Source organism: Pristiophorus japonicus, chromosome 18, assembly GCF_044704955.1.
Source record: "Pristiophorus japonicus isolate sPriJap1 chromosome 18, sPriJap1.hap1, whole genome shotgun sequence".
In the NCBI taxonomy this organism is placed as follows: domain Eukaryota; kingdom Metazoa; phylum Chordata; class Chondrichthyes; family Pristiophoridae; genus Pristiophorus; species Pristiophorus japonicus.
In genome coordinates, this window is record NC_091994.1 from 109211393 (window position 1) to 109237296 (window position 25904).

Genomic DNA, 25904 nt, shown 5'->3' on the forward strand with positions numbered 1-25904 from the left:
GTGCCGCAGTACAGCGGGACCTGGGGGTACTTGTGCATGAAACACAAAAGGTTAGTATGCAGGTACAGCAAGTGATCAGGAAGGCAAATGGAATCTTGGTCTTTATTGCAAAGGGGATGGAGTATAAAAGCAGGAAGTCTTGCTACAGTTGTTCAGGGTATTGGTGAGGCCACACCTGGAATACTGCGTGCAGTTTTGTTTCCATATTTACGAAAGCATATACTTGCTTTGGAGGCAGTTCAGAGAAGGTTCAATAGGTTGATTCCGGGGATGAGGAGGTTGACTTATGAGGAAAGGTTGAGTAGGTTGGGCCTCTACTCATTGGAATTCAGAAGAATGAGAGGTGATCTTATTGAAACGTATAAGATTATGAGGGGGCTTGACAAGGTGGATGCAGAGAGGATGTTTCCACTGATGGGGGAGACTAGAACTAGGGGGCATAATCTTAGAATAAGGGGACCACCCATTTAAAACTGAGATGAGGAGGAATTTCTTCTGAGGGTTGTAAATCTGTGGAATTCGTTGCCTCAGAGAGCTGTAGAAGCTGGGTCATTGAATAAATTTAAGACAGAAATAGACAGTTTCTTAAACGATAAGGGGCTATGGGGAGTGGGCAGGGAAGTGGAGCTGAGGCCAGGATCAGATCAGCCATGATCTTATTGAATGGCGGAGCAGGCTCGAGGGGCCAAATGGCCAACTCCTGCTCCTGTTTCTTATGTTCTTATGTTATGTATGTATGAAGTGTGGAGGAGTCCATGATGATGGCTCTTCAGTATTGCAGAGTTCTACATCCAATACTTGCTTACTCAGCCAATTGTGGCCATTAAGAAATAATTGCCTATATATTTCAAACTTTACTCGGGTCGACTAAACTTGTGATGTTTTAGCTCTTAGAACATTTCTCTCGAGACTTGAACACAAAAAAAATCTAGGCTGACACCCCAATTGCAGTGCTGAGGGAGCGCCGCACTGTCACAGGTGCCGTCTTTCTGATGAGACGTTAAACCGAGGTCCCGTCTGCCCTCTCGGGTGGATATAAAAGATCCCATGGCACTATTTTGAAGAGGAACAGGGGAGTTATCCCTGGTGTCCTGGCAAATATTTATCCCTCGGTCAATACTTTAAAGCAGATTATCTGGTCATTACCACATTGCTGTTTGTGGGAGCTTGCTGTGCGCAAATTGGCGTTTCCCACATTACAACAGTGCCTACACTTTTTTTAAAAAAGTACTTCATTGTCTGTAAAGCACTTTGAGATACCCGGTGGCCGTCAAAGTCGCTATATAAATGCAAGTCTTTCTTTTCAGAATGAGTAACACTTTAGATGAACTTTTATTTTTGGACAGATTTTTTTTTAAGAAATGCTGGAAATCTGAAATAAAAGTAGAAGGTGCTGGCAGTGCCCAGTTCTTTCTATTTCACTTACTGATTGTCAAACTGTGGCCTGGAGTTCCCCCCTCGTCAGCGCTGGTTCCCTCAGCACAGTTCCCCCGCTATCAGCATAACCGGTGCAAACGTCCGCCGAATTTTAAACGCAAATTACGTTCAATGCAATCCCGAGTTTCCACCATCTTTGGTGCTGGTTTTATAAACCTCGCGCTCGAAGTGGGCCCCGCCTAAAAAAAACTGCCCACCCACCCCCCAACCCCAAGCGATGCTCCCTTTAAGCCGTGCGACCACACAGCATCTGCAGCTCCCACACAGCGGCTTTTAAAGGGGGGGAAAAAAACGCGCATGCGCAGTATTTCAAGCGGGACACTCAGGCCCTTAAAGGGGCCACGCACCGAAAAAGAATTATGGGGAACATTACCCCCAGGGTGAGTTAATCACCATTGGGAGATACCGCTAATTGTGCTCGTTTGCAGGCCTTCAAGGAGGCTCCAAAAATTAGACCCCAATCTAACTAGAAAATAGTTTTGAGTGTTTTTAAAAAAAAATAAATAATTTTCAGTCATTTAAAAGCTGGTTGCCGACAGGTGGTCATCTGCGTGCTGCTAGTGCTCTGGTGGCCTTTACCTGCTGTCATCGGCCTCCAAGTCCCTCTTATATTCTGCTTTTCCTAACCTTTTGGCTAGACGTGACAGTTTGGCGTACCAGCACAACTGCTATCGAGGCACTGGAGAGGGGGCAGAGAAGATTTACAAGGATGATACCAGCAATGCGAGGGTATACATATCAGGAAAGGATGAACAGGCTGGGTCTCTTTTCGCTTGTAAAAAGGGAAGGCTGAGGGGTGACCTAATAGAGGTCTTTAAAATGATGAAAGGTTTTGATCGAGTGGATACAGAGAGACTGTTTCCACTTGTGGGGAAGAGCATAACTAGAGGCCATCAATATAAGATAGTCACCAAGAAATCCAATGGGGAATTCAGAAGAAACTTCTTTACCCAGAGAGTGGTGAGAATGTGGAACTCGCTGCCACAGGGAGGAGTTGAGGCGAATAGTATCGATGCATTTAAGGGGAGGCTGGACAAACATATGGGGGAGAAGGGAATAGAGGGTTATGCTGATAGAGTTAGATGAGGAAAGAGGGGAGGAGGCTCGAGTGGAGCATAAACACCGGCATGGACTGGTTGGGCCCAATGGAGTCGAGGGTTATGGGGAGCGGGCGGGGAAGTTGAGTCTCGGCCAAGATCAAATCAGCCATGATCTCACTGAAGGGCGGAGCAGGCTCATAAGAACATAAGAAAATAAGAAATAGGAGCAGGAGTAGGCCATTTGGCCCCCCGAGCGAGCGAATGACCTACTCCTGCTCCTGTTTCTAATGAATGGCCTGTTATTGTGCCGTATATCCGACGTAAGACTTTTTGGTTTACGTCGCATGAAAAGGAAATGATTCCAGGGGAACAAAGCATGTGTTGCTCTTCGTTGCAGGTCTTCACGAGTTTGACAGCGTGCCTGATTCTGAGGTGAATGAGTTCCGGGGGAGCATGCGGCAGTTTTGTGAGGAAAAGGCAGCGGAGAGACAGCGACTGTCGTGGCGACAGTGGATGGAGTACAGCTTCCCCAGGGACCTGGAGCCGGTCCCAGAAGTAGTGGACGGCAGCGTCACCCGGAAGCAGAGTCACCGCAACATTGTCATTAACGTGAAGTTTCAGTTCACCGAAGTGAGTACACGGGGGCTCGCTCGCTCCTTACGGTCTGTATCGAAAGCACTGCAGAAAGATCAGCATCGTTATAATTTGCGTATTCAGATCCCGATCTCCCAAAATTGCCACAAGCAGCACGGCCCAGCAACTTCAGTCCCGAAGGAGTGACAACTGGTTGTTTGAAGTGTAGACTGTACTATGGTGACAACAACAACAACTTGTATTTATATAGCAGCATTAACGCAGTGAAACGTCCCAGGGCGCTTCACAGGAGTATTATGAGATAAGACTTTGATACCAAGCCGCATAAGTAGAAATTAGGGCAGGAGGTCGGTTTTAAGGAGCGTCTTGAAGAAGGAAAGAGAGGTAGAGAGGCGGAGAGGTTTAGGCAGGGAGTCCCAGAGCTGAGGGCCTCGGCAACAGAAGGCACGGCCACCAATGATGGGGCGATTAAAATCAGGGATGCTCAACAGGCCAGAATTAGAGGAGCGCTGATATCTTGGAGGGAGGGTGGGTTGAGGGGGCTGGAGGAGATTGCAGAGATAGGGAGGGGGCGAGGCCATGGAGGGATTTGAAAACAAGAATGGACATTTTAAAATCGAGGCGTCACTTAACCGGGAGCCAGTGTAGGTCAGCGAGCACGGGGTGATGGGTGAGCGGGACTTGGTGCAAGTTAGGACACGGGCAGCCGAGTTTTGGATCACCTCTAGTTTACGTCGGGTAGAATGTGGGAGGCCAGCCAGGAGCGCGTTGGAACAGTCAAGTCTAGATGTAACATCGGCATGGATGAGGGTTTCAGCAGAAGATAAGCTGAGACGAGGCGAATAAATTTAATAAAACTGTAGGAAGGGGGCTACGTTAACAGCCACAGTGCAATACTTAACCAGCTCACAACGAGAAAGCCGTTTTATATAAAAATCAAAAATCTAACTGTTGGCTGGGAGCTTTGAATCGTAATATTCTTCCAGCCCAGTCATTGACCAAATCTGTCTAAAAATAAAAGTTCATCTACAGTGTATTACTAAGAAGAGTTGAAACATTCACTTCTAAATTTAGTAGATCCTTACAAAGTTTGAAATATGCAGACAATTATTTCTTAATGGCCACAATTGACTGAGTAAACAAGTATTGGATGTGAAGCTCTGAACTACTCATCAAGAGCCATCATCGTGGACTCCTCCACACTTCGAATCAATCCGTCTCAACTCCTTACTCCATAAGAACATCGAAATTAGGAGCAGGAGTCGGCCATTCGGCCCCTCGAGCCTGCTCCACCATTCAATGAGATCATGGCTGATGTTCGACCTCAACTCCACTTTCCCGCCCGATCTTCATATCCTTTGATTTCCCTAGACTCCAAAAATCTATCGATCTCAGCCTTGAATATACTCAGAGATTCAGCATCCACAGGCCTCTGGGGCAGAGAATTCCAAAGATTCACCACCCCCTGAGTGAAGAAATGGCCGACCCCTTACCCTGAGACTATGCCCCCGAGTTCTAGACTCTCCAGCCTGGGGAAACAACCTCTCAGCATATTCAGCCGTACAATTCAATTGGCGACACGTCTTATGAAAGTGTTACGTAGTGGAATGGCCTGGTAGTTACTGGAGGGGTTGATACACTGGTCTAGAAATTGGATCATGCTGTGCCCATATTACAGACATGGAACTGTCGGCAAAGTGTCTTTACTTTTTCTTTTCTTTGTTCCTGGGATGTGGGCGTCGCTGACATTTATTGCCCATCCCTAATTGCCTTCGAGAAGGTGGTGGTAAGCCGCCTTCTTGAACAGGAGAGGGCAGTTAAGAGTCAACCACATTGCTATGGGTCTGGAGTCACATATAGGCCAGACCGGGTAAGGGCGGCAGATTTCCTCCCCAAAAGGACATCAGTGAACCTGATGGGTTTTTACTGATAGCTTTGTCGTTGCAAATTTATTTAATTCACTGAATTTAAATTCCCCAGCTGCCGTGGTGGGATTGGAACTTGTGTCTCTGGACTTGAGCACAAAATCCCTGGAACCGCGGCGTCAACAGTTTCGGGAAGCAGAAGATGGGAGAGAGCTGACTCCAGAAAGCACACTCCTGTGCAACTGTGGGAATATTGGGAGCGGCGGCAGTTCACAAAGAGAAAGCTCTGAGGCTTTAACCCTTTACCGACTGCAGTTCCATTCCACAATCAAAATCAACGCTCTGGCCTGGCAAAGGAGAAACGTTTGCTCTCTCTCTCTCTCTCTCTCTTTTACTCATTGTTTACTTCAGTGAGCAACAGCTATGCAAGAAGGCCCTTGCAGGAACATCTTGTCAGGGACGAACACAGGGACATTATATAATGTGGCCTCTTTGTACCGTGACAGTTTTGAAAGGTCTAAATTAAGGCCTCGTCAATTGGTTTAGTGTGTGACTTCCCGCGCGCACCCCGCCCCCAGAATTCTGGTCAAACTCCGAGCTGCAGTGAGCCTGGGGAGGCAGTGTGCAGTGTGTGCGACACACAAACCGGCTCGAGCTGTGTGCAGTCCAGTTATTGCTGCTCCTCCTGGAATGCAGCAACAGGAAAACCAAAGTCATGAGTTGCAGAAGCAAACAGTGAGAGACTCTGTCCTAACCTCTCCGCCAACCCCCCCGCCCCCCCCCCCCCCACCACCAACTCCCTGCAGATCTGGCTTTCGCCTCCTCCAAACCCCCATCGACCTTTCTGCTCCATACCTCGCTGTGGCTCGGAGCGTCGCCGTGGATACCAAGGCCGAGAAATTAGTCTCGTTGGCGCCTCCCGTTCTAGCCTCTGTTGTGTGAATTGTTATGTTGTGGTATATTGCCTTTTGGCTTCTTTTACGAGATTACACTGATATGGGTCCATAGCACAAACTTGGCATTAAATGGCTCTAATTCAACAGTCCCCTTCAAGGCACAAAGATGGATGCCATGGCAAATGAATGAAAATCACATTGATGGTGTGGAGGATATTGCTTGGAGGTTGCGTGTTATAGATTGTGGGTCTGAGCTCATTGAATAGTGGAACTGGCTCGAGGGGCTGAATGGCCTCCTCCTGTTCCTGTGTCTGCACTCAATATTTTCTTGGGTTCAACATTACTAGTCACTCCCGAAGCAGACGCCATGTTCTGTACAACATGAAGAGTACATCCACAGCTCAAAATTTCCAGATAGATAGATAGATAAGGGGTTATGGGGAGCGGGCAGGGAAGTGGACCTGAGTCCATGATCGTATAAAATGGCGGAGCAGGCTAGAGGGGCCGTATGGCCTACTCCTGCTCCTATTTCTTATGTTCTTTTGTGGTACGACTGTCTGTCCCACCTGTGACAGAGACTGTAATTCCCCTATTGGACTGTTCAGTCACCTGAGAACTCACTTTTAGAGTGGAAGCAAGTCTTCCTCGATTTTGAGGGGCTGCCCATGATGATGATGATGATGGTATTATGTAGGATATACGGTACAGAAACAGGCCATTCGGCCCAACCAGTCCATGCCGGCGTTTATGCTCAACTCGAACCTCCTCCCGTCTTTCCTCATCTAAATCTATCAGCATAACCCTCTATTCCCTTCTCCCCCATACGCTTGTCCAGTCTCCCCTTAAATGCATCGATACTATTCGCCTCAACCACTTCCTGTGGTAGTGAGTTCCACATTCTCACCACTCTCTGGGGTAAAGAACGTTTCAACTGCTTCGGCTAACCCATATTTAATTGTTTTCTTTACCTCAGGAAAGTTTCAGTTTCCAAATTTCCTCCCAAGCACCTCCGGCACTCCTGATGAAATTGGTGGTGAAGAAAAAAGCGACAGTTTTCCGGCACAAAGTAGTGGAAGACGCAGAAGACTACACTCTGCAAGTGAACGGGACAGACGAATATATCTACGGAAAATGCCCGCTCGGGAGATTCAAGGTGGGCTGCCTTATCTTTTCGTTTTCCACGTTGGTGATGGGTACCATCTGGTTTGTTTTGTTTTGGCGTGCCACTCCGGTGCCAGGGTTTGCCCCACGCCATCTTTTGGGCGTTTGTTCCAGTCTCAGTGACGCCGTGTGCCCACATCTAATCCGAGGGAAGTTCTAACGGTGTGGGCTTCATGGGGGCGACACTTCTCGAAGGGCGGCTCCTGTCAGTTGACGTCTGAAGTTGCAATTATTCTCGTTGCATTTGTACGGTCTGTACAGATCAACAGTGCTTCAGGTCTTACAACCTCAGCAGCAGAAGTGGAATGATTTGGATGAGGGGAACCAACTGTAATATAATCCAAGTTTGCTGATGACACAAAACTGAGTGGGAATGTAAGTTGTGAGGAGGATGTAAAGAGACTTCAAGGGGATACAGACAGGCTAAGTGAGTGGGCAAGACCATGGCAAATGGAATATAATGTGGAGAGATGTGAAGTTATCCATTTTGATCGGAAAAATAGAAAAGCAGAGTATTTTTTAAATGGTGAGAGATTGGGAAATGTTGGTGTTCAGAGGGACCTGGCTGTCCTTGTACATGAATCACTGAAAGTTAACAGGCAGATACAGCAAGCAATTAAGAAAGCAAATGATATATTATTACAAGAGGATTTGAGTATAAGAGTAAAGACGTCTTACTGCAGTTATACAGGGCCCTGGTGAGACCACACCTGGAGTATTGTGTACAGTTTTGGTCTCCTTACCTAAGGAAGGATATACTTGCCATTGAGGGAGTGCAACAAAGGTTCACCAGACTGATTCCTGGGATGGGGGGATTGTCCTATGAGGAGAGATTGAGGAGACTAGGTCTATATTCTCTAGAGTTTAGAAGAATGAGAGGTGATCTCACTGAAACATACAACATTCTTACAGGGCTTGACAGGGTAGATGCAGGGAGGATGTTTCCCCTGGGCTGGGGCGTCTAGAACCAGGGGTCACAGTCTCAGGATAACGGGTCGGCCATTTAGGACTGAGATGAGGAGAAACTTTTTCACTGAGGGCAGTGAATCTTTGGAATTCTCTGCCCCAGAGGGCTGTGGTGGTTCAGTCGTTGAGATTTAAGACAGAAATCAGTAGATTTTTGGATATTAAGGGAACCAACGGTTACGGGGATAGTGCAGGAAAGTGGAGTTGAGGTCGAAGATCAGCCATGATCTCATTGAATGGCGGAGCAGGCTCGAGGGGCCGAATGGCCGACTCCTGCTCCTAATTGTTATGTTCTTATGGCCAGAAATATACCTACGGTTAATGTGTGCTTGTTTGCTAATTGTGGGATGGTGGCCAAGTAACTCCAACAGTTGAGTGCTTGAATCCAATCCAGAAGATCATGAGTTTGATTGCCAGGGAATCGAATTTGCCTCAGTCAGGTTTTGTTTATTCTGTGTCGCGTTGCAGTATGCCGTCCCATCTCAGGGCAGCGGGGAAAAAAACTAACTGTAATGCCTGTACGTGTGAGCATGCTCGCAGGTTTGTAGAGCTGTCGCCCCTCTTCCATTATTTGCAGGGGTTGCTCCTCGATTTCTGGTATAATACACAAACCCACTGAGACACTCCTGAGTGATTATGAAGCAGCATTGGTGACGATTAGAAGGACCTCTATGATCCAGATCACCCGCCTCATCCGTCCATCGATTGTAAACCTCTTGTGATGGGGAGCTGCGGAGGGAATGGAGAGCTGCAAATTGATGGATCTTTGTCATTAATTTAGCCATCATCTAAATAAAATGGATTTATTAAACCCCACAACTGCTTAACCTGCCAACAGTGGACCATCTCCAACTATTTGAGTTGGAATTTTTATTTTTGGACTACTTTGGATATGTAACTCAAAATGGAGCCAGAAATGAGGCTGTCTGAATATTTGGAACATGGTAGGAGAAGCCTTCTGTCAGGTTAAGCTGTTATGAGGTATAGTTGCTGCGATGTTCTCCAGTATCAAGTCTTAAGGTGATTACTTGCCCATTCCTTTTGATTTGTGACCGTGTGTTTATCCATCAAGTGATCAGATGGTTGTTGTAAGGGCAAACACCAGTAGACTATGTGACTGTAATGTATTTGTACAAGTTACCAGCACAAATGCAACTTGTATTTTTCTTTCTCCAGTATATCTTCAATTGTATGTCCAGTAACCTAACGCCGCATCTGACCATGGTCCATAATTCCACCATAAAGACCTGCCAAGAAGAGCAGTCCAATAGTATGTGCCAAATCACAAAGAGCCGGACCCATGCAAAGCCACCACCACTTCCAGTTAAAAAGGTGGGTAACTCGCACTCTTTCTGATCCCCCTCCAGAACTGTCGATGTGGATAGGGTTGGACTTGATTCCGCAGTGTAGCTAGATTCTAGACATCATCATACGCAGTTCCTCGGAATCTCTTAAAGTGTGTTCTCAGGTGACTGAACAGTCCAATACAGGAATTCCAGTCCCTGTCACAGGTGGGACAGACAGTGGTTGAGGTTACGGGTGGGTGGGACTGGTTTGCCGCACGCTCCTTCCGCTGCCTGCGCTTGTTTTCTGCATGCTCTCGGCGACGAGACTCGATGTGCTCAGCGCCCTCCCGGATGCAGTTCCTCCACTTAGGGCTGAAATAAAACCAACATTTAAAAAGAAGGAAAGCCTTGCATTTATATAGCGCCTTTCACGACCACCAAATGTCCCAAAGCGCTTTACAGCCAATGAAGTACTTTTTGGAGTGTAGTCACTGTTGTAATGTGGGAAACGCGGCAGCCAATTTGCGCACAGCAAGCTCCCACAAACAGCAATGTGATAATGACCAGATGATCTGTTTTAGTGATGATTGAGGGATAAACATTGCCCAGGACACCGGGGATAACTCCCCTGCTCTTCTTCAAAATAGTGCCGTGGGATCTTTTAAGTCCATCTGAGAGAGCAGCCGAGGCCTCGGTTTAACGTCCCATCCGACAGTGTGGCACTCCCTCAGCACTGCACTGGAATATCGGCCTAGATTTTTGTGCTCAAGTTCCTGGAGTGGGACTTGAACTAATGACCTTCTGACCCAGAGGAGAGAGTGCTGCCCACTGACTGACACACATTTCAGACGAAGTTGTGCTATCCCAGTGAAACTGGTTGATTTACATAGGAAATCCATATCTCTAGCGGATTATACATGGAAAGACATGGAAGTTACAACGTAGAAACAGGCCATTCGGGCCAACCAGTCCATGTTGGAGTTTGTCCTTCAGGCGAGCACATTATCCTACTTACACTTGCCCAGCCTGTTCCCATAGCCCATGTATCTGCGCCTTCCACAAACTTAGGCACAGACAAGCAAGAGTATAATTTCGACGAATGCTATTTGCCCTGAAATTTAAGCACCATTTTACGTAGCTTCTAGATGTCTGTCCAATATTGCTGTTATTGTTTAAGCAGAATATTTTTTAAATGGCGAGAAATTTTTAAATGTTGATCTTCAGAATGATTTGGGTGTCCTTGTACAAGAAACATAGAAAGCTAGCGTGCAGGTACAGCAAGCAATGAGGAAGGCAAATGGCAAGTTGTCCTTTATCGCAAGGGGGTTGGAGTTTAAGAATATAAGAACATAAGAATTAGGAACAGGAGTAGGCCATCTAGCTCCTCGAGCCTGCTCCGCCACTCAACAAGATCATGGCTGATCTGGCCGTGGACTCAGCTCCACTTACCCGCCCGCTCCCCATAACCCTTAATTCCCTTATTGGTTAAAAATCTATCTATCTGTGATTTGAATACATTCAATGAGCTAGCCTTAACTGCTTCCCTGGGCAGAGAATTCCACAGATTCACAACCCTCTGGGAGAAGAAATTCCTTCTCAACTCGATTTTAAATTGGCTCCCTCGTATTTTGAGGCTGTGCCCCCTAGTTCTAGTCTCCCCGACCAGTGGAAACAACCTCTCTGCCTCTATCTTGTCTATCCCTTTCATTATTTTAAATGTTTCTATAAGATCACCCTTCATCCTTCTGAACTCCAACGAGTAAAGACCCAGTCTACTCAATCTATCATCATAAGATAACCCCCTCCTCTCCGGAATCAGCTGAGTGAATCGTCTCTGTACCCCCTCCAAAGCTAGTATATCCTTCCTTAAGTAAGGTGACCAAAACTGCACGCAGTACTCCAGGTGCAGCCTCACCAATACCCTGTACAGTTGCAGCAGGACCTCCCTGCTTTTGTACTCCATCCCTCTCGCAATGAAGGCCAACATTCCATTCGCCTTCCTGATTACCTGCAAACTAACTTTTTGGGATTCATACACAAGGACCCCCAGGTCCCTCTGCACCGCAGCATGTTGTAATTTCTCCCCATTCAAATAATATTCCCTTTTACTGTTTTTTTTCCCAAGGTGGATGACCTCACATTTTCCGACATTGTATTCCAGCTGCCAAACCTTAGCCCATTCGCTTAACCTATCCAAATCTCTTTGCAGCCTCTCTGTGTCCTCTGCACAACCCGCTTTCCCACTAATCTTTGTGTCATCTGCAAATTTTGTTACACTACACTTCCAGGTCATCTATGTATATTGTAAACAGTTGTGGTCCCAGCACAGATCCCTGTGGCACACCACTAACCACCGATTTCCAACCCGAAAAGGACCCATTTATCCCGACTCTCTGCTTTCTGTTAGCCAGCCAATTCTCGATCCATGCTAATACATTTCCTTTGACTCCGCGTACCTTTATCTTCTGCAGTAACCTTTTAAGAGTAAGGAAGTCTTGTTACAATTGTACAGGGCCTTGGTGAGACCACACCTGGAGTACTGTGCACAATTTTGGTCTCCTTATCCAAGGAATGATATACTTGCCTTGGAGGCGGTGCACTAAAGGTGCATTAGATTGATTCCTGGAATGAAAGGACTGGCTTATTATGAGAGATTGTATAGAATGGGCCTGTACTCTCTAGAGTTGAGAACATACAAGATTCTGAAGGGTGTGCTGAGAGATTGTTTCCCCCGGGCTGGAATGTCTAGAACTAGGGGGCATAGTCTCAGGATAAGGTAAAGGGTCGGCCATTTAAGACTGAGATGAGGAGGAATTTCTTCACTCAAAGGGTGGTGAATCTTTGGAATTCTCTGCCCCGGAGGGCTGTGGATGCTGACTCTCTGAACATACTGAAGGCTGAGATAGATAGATTTTTGGAGTCTGGGGGAATCGAGGGATATGGCGATCGGGTGGGAAAGTGGAGTTGAGGTCGAAGATCAGCCATGATCTTATTGAATGGTGGAGCAGGCTCGAGGGGTTGTATGGCTGACTCCTGCTCCTAGTTCTTACTCTTAGTATGAACTTAACTGATTCAAATTGAACAAAGATTTCTGCACTAAAGCAAATAAATATCAATTTAGTCGTGGCAAGTGACCCGAACCAATGCACACATGTGTTTGACCGCTGCAATCCTTTATTGTTGAGTTTGTTTCGAATTTGTGTTGGAACCATTTCCTGAATCGTTTACGGAGATTTCAGTTCGGGTTTTTCAAATGCTCCAATAGTGCTGTTTAAATAGGTAATGTACAAGAAAGTTGCAAAAGGAGAAGAAAAGGTTTGATTGCAGAATTGTAAAGTTTTAAGTAATCTTCCAAAACATGAGGGAGATTGCATTGCGGTAAGCAAGCCAGCATTGCAGGAAATATGTTGTTAAAGTGACCACAGTCACTTGGAGTTCAAGGCACACCTAGGTGCCTTAGGGACTTTACAATTTGATCATTGAAACTCTGTAGTATTCTAGCATTCATTGTTAAAAATAGACCGTGGCACTTTCAATGTGCCTTGTGTGGTGAGAGTGTTGAGATACTAATCTAAATGATGGTGACATAAACAAATTTTGCTTGCAACAATGCAATCTAAACTTTACTCTGTGATTCTATTAATATTGTGGGTACGGTAGCAGAGTGGTTATGTTACTGGACCAGTAATCCAGAGGCCTGGACTAATGATCCGGGAACATGCGTTCAAATCCCACCACAGCAGCTAGGGAATTTAAATTCAGTTAATTAAATAAATCTGGAATAAAAAGCTCGTGTGAGTAGTGGTGGCCATGTAGCAATCCATGGGGTTCACCAATGTACTTTAGGGGAGGAAATCTGCCGCCCTTACCCGGTCCGGGCCTATACGTGACTCCAGACCCACAGCAATGTGGTTGACTCTTAACTGCCCTCTGCAATGGCCCAGCGAGACACTCAGTCGTCTCTCCAGCACCTTCTCGAGGGCAATTAGGGACGGCCAATAAATGCTGGCCTTGCCAGCGATGCCCACATCCTGTGATCAAATTTAAAATAGAGCAAGTTGAAACTAAATCAGCCTAGCGAGCCACTCACATCCTGTAAATGAATTTAAAAATCCCTATAATTTACATTTGATGTCTCATCTTCTGTTGCAGGTAGCAGTTTGTTGTTGGTAGTTCTGCCTTGAAAGAGGCAGAATGAACATTGTTTCTAGTGGCAATAGACATGGCCTATTCTTTATTTTCCATCAGTGTCTCCTTTGGCTGGAGGCGGTGTTGAATCGACTCCGATCAAACCTGATACCTTTCCTTTCTACTGAGGCTGCACTACCTTTACCCAAAACTGCCAACAGTTTCCTTTAAAGTAAAAGATATTGTTTGACTTAAACCCCTGTTCTGTGCTGAGTTAACTCATCTCAGCTTTGCCTATGGAAGGGGAAGGTAGATAGTCTTCATTTGCGAATGTCGTTTGAGGACACAACTGGACTCTGCTGTAATGATCCCCGAGATTGAATCGCGCGATGTCGCGACTCGTACAGTGGCCAAATGGGCAGGGTGTGGACAGCCTGTGGCAGTGGACCCCGGCAAGGAGTCAATCCCTTCCGGAGAGGAGGGAAGAAAATTGATTGGAAAAATGGGAATAGGCAAAAAAAAACAAAAAGAACTGCACCATGGAGTCGATGAACACCCTGACAAAAGTGGTGTCGCTGTCGGAAATCTTTGGAGGTGAAATTCGTTATGGCCCCGTTTGCGGGCGGTAACGTTGGCGAGGTGCGACACTTAGCGCCGGGCGTGGAAGTCCCACCCCGCTCGAGAAATTTGGGTTCCGGCCCCCCGGAAGGAAGTGGAGAGCGAAATCAAAATGGCCGCTAACGGGTCGGACGCCTCAGCAACGTTGTACACTGGGCCGTGCAGCGTTGCCGCGTGCAAAGGGCGCATCCTTCACTTTAAGCGGTGGGCCCAGGCTGCCAACTCTGTGGAAGGGAACGGGACCGACCTGTACCACCAGGGAGCGGGGGAACCATGAGATCAGCCCGGGACTGAAACAGAGCGCCGGGCTGGGCGATCGTGGGCAGCAGGACCCCGCCAAGAAATGGGAGCAGCAGCAGGAAACGCAAGGTAAGTTTGGTTTTTTTTTTCCTCCTCCCTCCCTCCGGCCACCTCGCCCTTAAGCATCGCCCCCCACCCCCCCCCCCACCAGGTGTTTCGGCCTGGCACCGCTGCAGGGGGCGAGCGTGAGTTTCGGGTCCGGGGCAGTGCGTGCGGTGATGACGTCACGATCTCCGGGCGCAGGAACTCGGGCGCAACGTCATAGTGCCACCGCTAAACTCCCGCCCAATATGGCGGGAGTCGCTGTCAGCGTCGTGCTCGGGCGGTAAGGCACTTGCGCTGACGGGAGGCGCAAACACGCCACATTTCGAGCCCAAAATTGGTGCCTTTAGCTCCAAACTTGGCTGTTCCAACGCATTCCTGGCTGGCCTCCCATATTCTACCCTCCGTAAACTAAAGGCGATCCAAAACTCGGCAGCCCGTGTCCGAACTCGCACCAAGTCCCGCTCACCCATCACCCCCTGTGCTCGCTGACCTACGTGGCTCCCAGTTAAGCAACGCCTCGATTTCAAAATTCTCATCCTTGTTTTCAAATCCCTCCATGGCCCTCGCCCCCTCCCTATCTATGTAATCTCCTCCAGCCCCACAAGCCCCCTGGCTCAGATGTCTGCGCTTCTCTAATTCTGCCCTCTTAAGCATCCCTGATTATAATCGCTCAACCATCGGTGGCCGTGCCTTCTGTTGCCTGGGCCCCAAGCTCTGGAACTCCCTCCCTAAACCTCCCCGCCTCTCTACCTCTCTTTCCTCCTTCAAGACGCTCCTTAAAACCTACCTCTTTGACCAAGCTTTTGGTCACCTGCCCTAATTTCTTCTTATGCGGCTCGATGTCAAATTTATTTGCTTTGTCTTATAATGCTCCTGTGAAGAGCCTTGGGATGTTTTACTACGTTAAAGGTGCTATATAAATACACGTTGTTGTTATTGTTAGGTCATTGGTTTAATACAGTATCTTTTCTGAAGATCTTGTTCCCTTTCTTTGAACTGTACCCTTCCCTGATGGTGCTATGAGCACAAACCAGCTTCAGAATGCAAGGGTGAGAACGATTCAGATTTGACTTGTGTCCTATCAGAGACAGTTGCTTTTCTGCCACTTCCTTTGTGCTTTCTTTGCTTTTTTTTTTCCAACAAAAATTCGATACTACAATCTCGCTATTATGCACAGGCCTAAGATGCGCTGGGAGCGCCACAAAGCTTTGCTGTCCGAGCTGCTTTTTGTAGCTTCACCGGGTTCAGAGTGGAGGTATCACATGCTGTGCCGGAGGTGTCCTTCCCGAGGGAGTGGAGGCAGCGTGTGACACGCTCCCTGTCAGCACTCGGGGGGCGGAGGGAGTTTGGGCGGCCGGCATCACTCGCGCGCCGCACTTGCGCGCGGTCCGGCTCATGTCGGTCTCTGAGCGCGCGGGGGGGGAATCCCGGCACCCGGCAAAGTGTAAATATCAGGCAGGCCGAGGGACCCCGTGCCTGGAGAGTCCGTGATCTGGACCCCGTGTCTGCCCGCTCACCTTTGCGGCTCGGATTTCATCATCGTGATCATCATCATAGGCAGTCCCTCGGAATCGAGGAAGACTTGCTTCCACTCTTAAAATGAGTCCTTAGGTGGCTGAACAGTCCAATACGGGAATCACAGTCTCTGTCACGGATGGGATAGACAGTGGTTGAGGGAAAGGGAGGGTGGGGACAGGTTTGCCGCACACACTTTCCGCTGCCTGCTCTTGTTTTCTGCATGCTCTCGGCGACGAGACTCGAGGTGCTCAGCGCCCTCCCGGATGCACTTCCTCCACTTAGGGCGGTCTTGGGCCAGGGACTCCCAGGTGTTGGTGGGGATGTCGCACTTTATCAGGGAGGCTTTGAGGGTGTCCTTGAACCGTTTCCAAACACCAGTACCGACAGGGTGTGACTCAGTCGGCCTTACCCGGTTAGCGGGACCTCCAGTGAGGCTATGTGTGGGCTGCGGAGGAGGTTGGCCTGTGCGGCTGGCGTGGTGGGCGTAGGGGGAGGCTGGTGCAGAGGCCTCGGGCATGGGAGGGAGGGGGTGGATGCCAGGTTCAGCTCTGGAACGTACGGCTGCGTGTCGGACAGGTGGCAAGTTGATTCGCAAAAGGAGAATTAAATGAAGATAATGTCGAGGCGGAAGCGGGCTGCAGGCAAATTCGAGTGTGGAGTTGGGCGCGTGCTTTTAAAATTGAGTCCCAGGCTTGTTGGAGGCCTGGGCGTCTCTCGCTAAGCTGGCTGACATGCGGTCTCGGGGAGCTCCTTCACGGGAAGGGCGGCAGCGCCCCGGGCTGCCATCTTGTTTTGTTGTCAGCCGACTCTCTGGTCGGCTCAGCGCTGGCGGCCCGAGCGTGGTCCGTGCCGCTATCGCGCAGCCCGGCGCTCACGTCTTAAGTGTCGGGCTGCTGGCCCCCAGTCTCGCACTGCACCGGTGGCACAGAGGAGGTCGTGCAGAGTGCACAGCGACCCCTTCCCCTTTAATAGAAAGGGGGGGGGGGGGTGTGGGCATTGAAACGCATTGGATGCTCCGCGTGGTGCTTCCAGTTACCACCCCCGAAGGAGATTGCGCTCCGCTTCCTTTTGGGGGGTGGTAAGGGACTTCTGCGCCGGGGAAGGTTACTGTCCCCCCAATCGGGTTGGGGCAATTTTGCCCCCTTAGAATCATAGAATGATACAATGCAGAAGGCCATTTGGCACATATTGTGTGCAGTTTTGGTCTCCTAATCTGAGGAAGGACATTCTTGCTATTGAGGGAGTGCAGCGAAGGTTCACCAGACTGATTCCCGGGATGGCAGGACTGACCTATAAAGATCGACTGGGCTTATATTCACTGGAATTTAGAAGAATGAGAGGGGATATCATAGATACATATAAAATTCTGACTGGATTGGACAGGTTAGATACAGGAAGAATGTTCCCGATGTTGGGGAAGTCCAGAACCAGGGGTCACAGTCTAAGGATAAGGGGTAAGCCATTTAGGACCGAGATGAGGAGAAACTTCTTCACTCAGAGAATTGTGAACCTGTGGAATTCTCTACCACAGAAAGTTGTTGAGGCCAGTTCGTTAGATATATTCAAAAGGGAGTTAGATGTGGCCCTTACGGCTAAAGGGATCAAGGGGTATGGAGAGAAAGCAGGAAAGGGGTACTGAGGGAATGATCAGCCATGATCTTATTGAATGGCGGTGCAGGCTCGAAGGGCCGAATGGCCGACTCCTGCACCTATTTTCTATGTTTCCACCACTGGTAACAGTTTCTTGTTATTTACTCGATCAAAACCGTTCCTGATTTTGAACAACACCACCAGATTTCCTGCTAACTGTCCAAGAAGAGCTTACTGCCATTTTATTCCGAGAAGCCTACAACGATTGACTTGCCTCAGAATTCACATGATTTGAGGCAACACGATTATCGAAGGCTTTCCTCGATTCTCAACCTGGGTGTGGAGTGCAATGGATTTTCTGGCAATTAGAAAGGAGAAAAAAGCAGGAACAGAGCCAGTGAGAACCAAGAGAATTGGCGCGCACACAGTCATCGCTTACACTGCAGATACAAGTAATCTTATCAAGATGATAAAGCCCATGTGAGGACAACTGAGCTCTGATCACTATCGCAAAAACAAACTTCTGCGGATGCTAGAAATATGAAATAAAAACAGAAAATGCTGGAAACGCTCAGCGGGTCAGGCAGCACCTGTGGAGGGAGAAACACAGAGTTACCCTTTCAGGTCGATGGACTTTCTCTCTCCACAGGCGCTGCCTGACCTGCTGAGTATTTCCAGCATTTTCTGTTTTTAAATAGAGCCCAGAAACAGGCCATTCGGCCCAACCAGTCCATGCCGGTGTTTATGCTCCACTCGAGCCTCCTCCCGTCTTTCCTCATCTAAATCTATCAGCATAACCCTCTATTCCCTTCTCCCTCATGTGCTTGTCCAGCCTCCCCTTAAATGCATCGATACTATTCGCCTCAACCCCTCCCTGTGGCAGCGAGTTCCACATTCTCACCACTCTCTGGGTAAAGAGGTTTCTCCTGAATTCCCCATTGGATTTCTTGGTGACTATCTTATATCGATGACCTCTAGCTGTGCTTTTCCCCACGAGTGGAAACATTCTCTCTCTATCGACGCTATCAAAACCTTTCATCATTTTAAAGACCTCTATTAGGTCACCCCTCAGCCACCTTGTTTTCAAGAGAAAAGAGACCCAGCCTGTTCATCCTTTCCTGATATGTCTGCCCTCACATTTCTTGTATCATCCTTGTAAATCTTCTCTGCCTCTATATCAATGGTGCTGGTACGCCGAGATCAGTGTGATCCAATCTCCTATCGCTACCTTGGATGTAAAGACTACGGAGAACCTCCTCGATTCAATGGGTGCTTTTATTTTTTCTGCACCGTTCCCCAGTCGAAACGATGGGCAAGGCAGCCATCAGTCATTGAAGATTGGCATGCAGGTACAGCAGGTGGTTAAGAAAGCAAATGGCATGTTGGCCTTCATAGCGAGGGGATTTGAGTACAGGGGCAGGGAGGTGTTGCTACAGTTGTACAGGGCCCTGGTTGGGCCACACCTGGAGTATTGTGTACAGTTTTGGTCTCCTAACTTGAGGAAGGTCATTCTTGCTATTGAGGGAGTGCAGCGAAGGTTCACCAGACTGATTTCCGGGATGGCGGGACTGACCTATCAACTGGGCTTGTATTCACTGGAGTTCAGAAGAATGAGAGGGGATCTCAGAGAAACGTTTAAAATTCTGATGGGTTTAGACAGGTTAGATGCATGAAGAATGTTCCCAATGTTGGGGAAGTCCAGAACCAGGGGTCACAGTCTAAGGATAAGGGGTAAGCCATTTAGGACCGAGATGAGGAGAAACTTCTTCACCCAGAGAGTGGTGAACCTGTGGGATTCTCTACCACAGAAAGTAGTTGAGGCCAATTCACTAAATATATTCAAAAAGGAGTTAGATGTAGTCCTTACTACTAGGAGGATCAAGGGGTATGGCGAGAAAGCAGGAATGGGGTACTGAAGTTTCATGTTCAGCCATGAACTCATTGAATGGCGGTGCAGGCTCGAAGGGCTGAATGGCCTATTCCTGCACCTATTTTCTATGTTTCTATGTTTCTATGTTTCTATGTTCCTGATCTGTCAACTCTCATTTCCAGCTGTAACTATTATTCTGGGCTCAAATCTGAGTACAAAATATCCTTTCCAAAAAAAGGAAAGCAGACAATATTTTCCTCCGTGCATTAAGTTTAACAAATCCATAAAGGAATGAGAGATTCTTTAAAACACGCAAGGGGTGAATTTGAACCGTGGGAGGGAGCTGGACAGGTGCTGGTGGATGGCACGCCCCGGGTGGGCTATATAATTGTCGGCAAATCCACCAGCATCTGTTTTACATCCCCGCGGAATGTCATTCAGCGAGAGCGGAAATAGGACTTTAATTTGGCACAGTGGCAAATGCAGTCCAAAATTGGGTGGAAAGTCCTTCCAATGAAGACTTTGCCCCCTGCCCAGTAAGGTGTTCTTTATTCTTCATCGGTTTAAGTCTTTCCAGCATTTTGTGTTTTTATTTCTACAGGTTAGGTTTTCTCTTCTTTCATTCTCTGACATATTTCCCTCACTGGAACCTTCACTGCGCCGTTCAATCATCTTATTGATCTGGTTATAATCGCCCCACCATCGGTGGCTGTGCCTTCAGCTGCCTGGGCCCCAAGCTCTGGAACTCCCTCCCTAAACCGCTCTGCCTCTCTGCCTCTCTCTCCTCCTTTAAGACGCTCCTTAAAACCTGCCTCTTTGACCAAGCTTTTGGTCACCTGCCCTCATTTCTACTTATGCGGCTCGGCATCAAATTTTTATCTCCCAACACTCCTGTGAAGCGCCTTGGGATGTTTCACTATGTTAAAGGCGCTATATAAATACAGGTTGTTGGTGGTGGACACACTCTTGGCCTCTCAATATCCTCGTTGCCTCACTGGGGTGATCCCTGAAAGCATTGAATGGGGCCCCGCTTTTCTCTCAGGCTGTTTGTGGGCCGTTCAAAGCAACTTTCTGTTGTTTTCACCACTCCTTTCTTTCCAAACCCGACGAAGGGTGGTGATCTCCTGGACTCGTTTCGATCGCCAGGATGGGTTGGAAAGGAATTTTCCCAGATATTTTTTTCCCCTAAATTGGCCTGGATTTTTATCTGGTTTTTGCCTCTCCCAGGAGATCACATGACTCTGGTTGGGGTGGAGTGTAGAATGTTTCAGTGTAAGGGGTGTCGCAGTTGTGAGAGGTGGACTGGTTGGGCCGGGTGCTCTTTGCCTTTCCGCCATTGTTCATTGTTCATAGGTTTATATGTGACCTTCAGGGCTGCTGACCGAGGGCCGTGCGGCTCTTTGTCGGCCGGTGCGGACACGATGGGCCGAGATGGCCTCCTTCTGCGCTGTAAATTTCTATGCTTCTATGAAGGGAGGCTGTTTTTAATCTTTGTTTTCAGTTGTGACGGAAGGGACGCGCCCAGAAATCTTAATCCGCTTTTTCTCTTTGCAGACGCTGAACGGCCCACAGTGCAACGCTCCCCGTAATTGTTTTTTACCCGGAGCGCGCCAAGGCCCATTCGCGGTGGCAAAAAAACGCTCCCGGGCGGCTCAGGATTGTCACGGAGCGGGAACATTGTCGCGGGGTATTTGAGCATCCATCTTTCGGATGGGGTATAATGTGGGAAAATGTGAGGTTATCCACTTCGGCAGAAAAAATTGAAAAGCAAATTATAATTTAAATGGAGAAATATTGTAAAGTGCTGCAGTACAGAGGGACCTGGGGATCCTTGTGCATGAAACACAAAAAGTTAGTATGCAGGTACAGCAAGTGATCAGGAAGGCCAATGGAATCTTGGTCTTTATTGCAAGGGGGATAGAGTATAAAAGCAGGGAAGTCCTGCTACAACTGTACAGGGTATTGGTGAGGCCACACCTGGAGTACTGCGTACAGTTTTGGTCTCCGTATTTAAGAAAGGATATAGTTGCATTGGAGGCTGTTCAGAGAAGGTTCACTAGGTTGATTCCGGAGAGGAAGGATTTGCCTTATGAGGATAGGTTGAGTAGGTTGGGCCTTTAGACAATGGAGTTCAGAAAAATGAGAGGTGATCTTATCGAAATGTATAAGATAATGAGGCGGCTGGACAAGGTGGATGCAGAGAGGATATTTCCACTCATTGGAGAAACTAAAACTAGGGGGCATAGTCTCAGAATAAGGGGCTGCCCATTTAAAACTGAGATGAGGAGAAATTTCTTCTCTCAGAGGGCTGTAAATCTGTGGAATTCTCTGCTCCAGAGAGCTGTGGAGGCTGGGTCATTGAATATATTTAAGGCGAGATAGACAGATTTTTGAATAAGGGAGTAAAGGGTTATGGGGAGCGGGTGGGGAAGTGGAGCTGAGTCCATGATCAGATCAGCCATGATCGTATTGAATGGTGGAGCAGGCTCGAGGGGCCGTATGGCCGACTCCTGCTCCTATTTCTTATGTTCTTATGAGACGTTAAACCGAGGTCCCTTCTGCTCTCTCAGGTGGACGTAAAAGATCCCGTGGCACTATTGGGAAGATGAGCAGGGGAGTTATCCCCGGTGTCCTGGGACCAATATTTATCCCTCAACCAACATAACAAAAAACAGATTATCTGGTCATTATCACATTGCTGTTTATCGGAGCTTGCTGTGCGCAAATTGGCTGCCGCGTTTTCCACATTACAACCGTGACTACGCTCCAAAAAGTACTTCATTGGCTGTAAAGCACTTTGAGACATCCGGGGGTCGTGTACGGCGCCATATAAATGTTTCATTCTTTATCTGCAGTTTTTTTTCTCGACTTTTATTTTGCTTTTAAGTATATCCTGCTTATGAAATATTATTATCAGGCAAGAGTGTTAAGGGTTACAGAAGCAAGGCCTTTATGTGGAGTTGAGACATGGATCAGCCATGATCTAATTTAATAATAATTTAACAGTCTGTTCCGATTTCTATTTATCAACATCTCCAGTCGCACAGCCACGTGCTGGGTCCCAGACGCTCTGCTGCTGTATGTGACTGGGCTGTCGGAGGGTTGCTGCTGTTATGTGGAGTTGGAAGCAGCAGGCTTCCCAGACTCCGATCATCTGAGAGAGCAGTCGGGGCCTCGGTTTAACGTCTCACAAGAACATAAGAAATAGGAGCAGGAGTCGGCCGCCTGGCCCCTCGAGCCTGCTCAGCCAGTCAGTAAGATCATGGCTGATCTGATCATGGACCCAGCTCCACTTCCCTGCCCGCTCCCCATAACCCTTTACTCCCTTGTCGTTCAAAAATCTGTCTATCTCTTAAATATATTGCTCAAGCACTAATTTACCAAAATAAAATCACAACCAGCTGGGCCGGGCCACATCTAGCTGAAGGGGGACAGCACGAAGTGTTATCACGTCTCTTATTGTCAACGGGCCTGTTTGAAGTGTACTTGTGAGAAACTGTGCCACCCCCCACCCCCCCCCCCAAAAAAGTGAGTAAACAGTTCTGTCCATCTCAGCGAGTTGGCGATCTAACTTGCCGATTCCACGCGCCAAACCCTAACCGTCGGCATCTTGGCAAACGTGCCGGTAACAATCCCTCCCTCCCCCACCAGCTGCTTTCATCTCTCCGGGTAACTGAAGTTCCTCCACCGGTGCCATTCTAGCAAATCTCTGCATCCCCCGCCCCCGCCCCCACCCCCCACGGCCGCAAGGCGTTCGAGCCTAACGCCGGGATGGCCGGATGTGAAGAGGGGAATTCGGAAAAGAAAGAAAGACTTGGATTTATGTAGCGCCTTTCGCGACCGCCGGATGCCTCGAAGCGCTTTGCAACCAACGAAGCACTTTTGGAGTGTCGGAGAAAGAGATTTAAAAAAAAAGTGAAGATAGCCGTTGACTCTTCAGAGACTTTACGCAATGAACAAAAGTAATGAAGGAGCTGAATTTTCTGCTGCCTCTGTTGTTGAGTAGGGTGTTGTTGCTATTATTGTGCACTGCCCATGGTCAAAGAAAGTCACACACGGAGGAGTTTGTCGCCCGCCCAGTGCAAACACAATCTCGAGGAAACATTGCCCGCAAGTTTAAAGTCACATTTCCTTTTTCATTTCAGCAATCTGGCATTAGTCTCTGGAACTTGGAAAAGCCGTTTACAATCAGTTTAATTTCGGGGAGTAAAGTCAACGCGGATGAAGGAATGAAGGTTGGTGCTAATTTCCCCCACCCCCCCTTGTTGAGAACTTACCTAGTTGTTTACTGTATTGGATGATTAATATATATAGATTACTAGTCATCTAACCTCAGCCACAAATCCACATTTGTGTTGTAAGCGAGTTTGCAAAATTCAGATAAAAGCACAGGAAACGTAGAGGTTTTGGCTGCAGACCTCGTGAAGCAAGCTATTTCTTCTTAGAATCATGATTTCTCGGTAGTAAAATTTCTTTTTTTTGTGGTTGCAAGCAGCAAGGGGAAGTTTAGTTTTACAAGAGTGAAGAGGGGTGGGGGGGGGGGGAAGGGAAGGAATGGCCAGCCATCCATGTCCCATTTTTCAAAAAATTGGCTTGTCATTGCATGATGTTTTTCAAAGATGAGACAGAGATAGCTAACTGTCAGATGTTGTTTTTCAAAAATCAAAGCGTTTTTTTTTTTAATTTTGAAAAAAATTAATTTGTAATTTGACCTCAAAACAGAGGTGAATTTTGCCGGAGCAAAACAACTTATTGTTCAATGAAGAGCTTTAAAAATTTGTGACTCGTTAATGTGGGTGATATTATTCGGGTTGCCAACTCTGGGTGAACGTATTCCTGGAGGTTTCATCACATGACCTCCAACTGCCCCGCCCCTGTTCTCCCGCCATTGGTCGCCCGACATGTCCATCCTCGCCCCGCTCCGCCTTCCCTTGCCAACCGGGAAAGGAACAGTAACACAAACGCAAAACACTTGCGGACGCTGGAATCTGGAATAAAAACAGAAAATGCTGGAAATCTCAGCGGGTCAGGCAGCATCTGTGGAGAGAGAAACAGAGTTAACGTTTCGGGTCGATGACCCTTCGTCAGAACTGGCGAACATTCGAAATGAACAGCTTCTGAAGGAGCACTGAAAGGAGGAGGGGAGGAAAGAACAAAAGGGGAAGGTCTGAGATAGGGTGGAAGACAGGAGAGATTAGAGAGACAAAAGGGGATGATGGGGGCCGACTTGAGATGAGAAAGGCAGAAGTTAGAAAAAGGTTAGTCTCGATAGGGTGTGAATGCCGGCTGCCGTGGGAAACAGATATTTTTTTAACCACAAGGGAAGGGAGCCAAATGTGGGCGGAGGTTCTGATCTGAAATTGTTGAACTCGATATTGAGTCCGGGAGGCTGTAAAGTGCCTAAACAAAAGATGAGGTGCTGTTCCTCGAGCTTGCGTTGAGCTCCGTTGGAACAGTGTTGGAGGCCGAGGACGGAGAGGTCAGAGTGGGAGTGGAGCGGGGAATTAAAGTGACAGGCGACCGGAAGCTTGGGGTCACACTTACGGACTGAACGGATGAAAAACAAATTTCTCATTCCCCAATTGGACGGGTCTTAACTCTCAGTCAAACAGTCATCTCCAATTTATTTTTGCGAAAGTGTTCAAAGAAAACCGAAACCAAGAGCACACTGGCACAGTGGCTCCCTTCTTGTAACCATTGTTTGTCTTTCCATTGTTTCTTTCCTCAGTGGGGAAGGCAATGTCCTGATATGTGATTGTGGTTCCTGGATAAATTTACTCTCTTTTTTTGCCAGGAGTGTATTACACTTCCAGGAACACTCCATCTTGTTTGAGGATAACATTTGATGATCTTGGCTCCATTCCCCCCCCCCCATCTGTGGCTTGGGAGTTTGTCTGGCCACCAGATGGCTGTCAATCTATCGCAAACATTTTGCTTCTGCTCAGCCTCTGCCAGTCGGGAACTCGGCACGTGATGTCATTGGGGTCTTTGACCAAAGTCGCTGGCGACAATTGGTCCAGATGGACTGTATGCCAACCTTCACTCCGTCTCAGGTTATGAGCAAGTCACTATATTGGTCTAAGGTTGGTAGGAAGACGCTCCTTAAAACCCAGCTCTTTGACCAAGCTTTTGGTCATCTGCCGTCATTTCTTATGTGGCTCGGTGTCAAATTTATTTGTTTCGTTTTGTCGCACTCCTGTGAAGCGCCTTGGAACGTTTTACTGCGTTAAAGGTGCTATATAAATACACGTTGTTGTTGTTGTATGTCTGGGGACGGGGGGCCTGATGGAGAGCATGGCTGAGGATGGGGCCTGATAAGGCCATTACTTTGCGTCTAACTGTGCTCAACTACGCGGGGAAACTGGGCCCCTCCCCTTCCAGTAAAGGGGAGGGGCCGAGCTGCTGACTCTGCAGGAGGGAGGCGGGGCCATCGCTGGACCGCCAGAGAGTGGGGTTGCCGTGACAACACAAGCGGAGCGTCGGGCTGCTACATCACGGCACGGACCCCGCGATCAGCAGTGAAGAAGTTGCCCATTTTTTTACACTAAGCATCCGTAAGACAAAGGTCCTCCACCAACCTGACCCCCCCC

General features: G+C 48.0%; 1 protein-coding gene across 7 annotated transcripts in view; it reads left to right on the plus strand.

The window, feature by feature from the left end:
- The window catches only part of pik3cd (phosphatidylinositol-4,5-bisphosphate 3-kinase, catalytic subunit delta), a 245206-nt gene that overhangs the window by 145179 nt on the left and 74123 nt on the right, over positions 1-25904 (plus strand). For all 7 annotated transcript variants that reach the window (XM_070860520.1, XM_070860516.1, XM_070860517.1 and 4 more), the window contains 4 exons: positions 2875-3107; positions 6806-6985; positions 9136-9291; positions 23460-23549. In XM_070860520.1, the coding sequence (XP_070716621.1) occupies positions 2875-3107; positions 6806-6985; positions 9136-9291; positions 23460-23549 (659 nt within the window). The remainder of the gene's footprint in view (positions 1-2874; positions 3108-6805; positions 6986-9135; positions 9292-23459; positions 23550-25904) is intronic.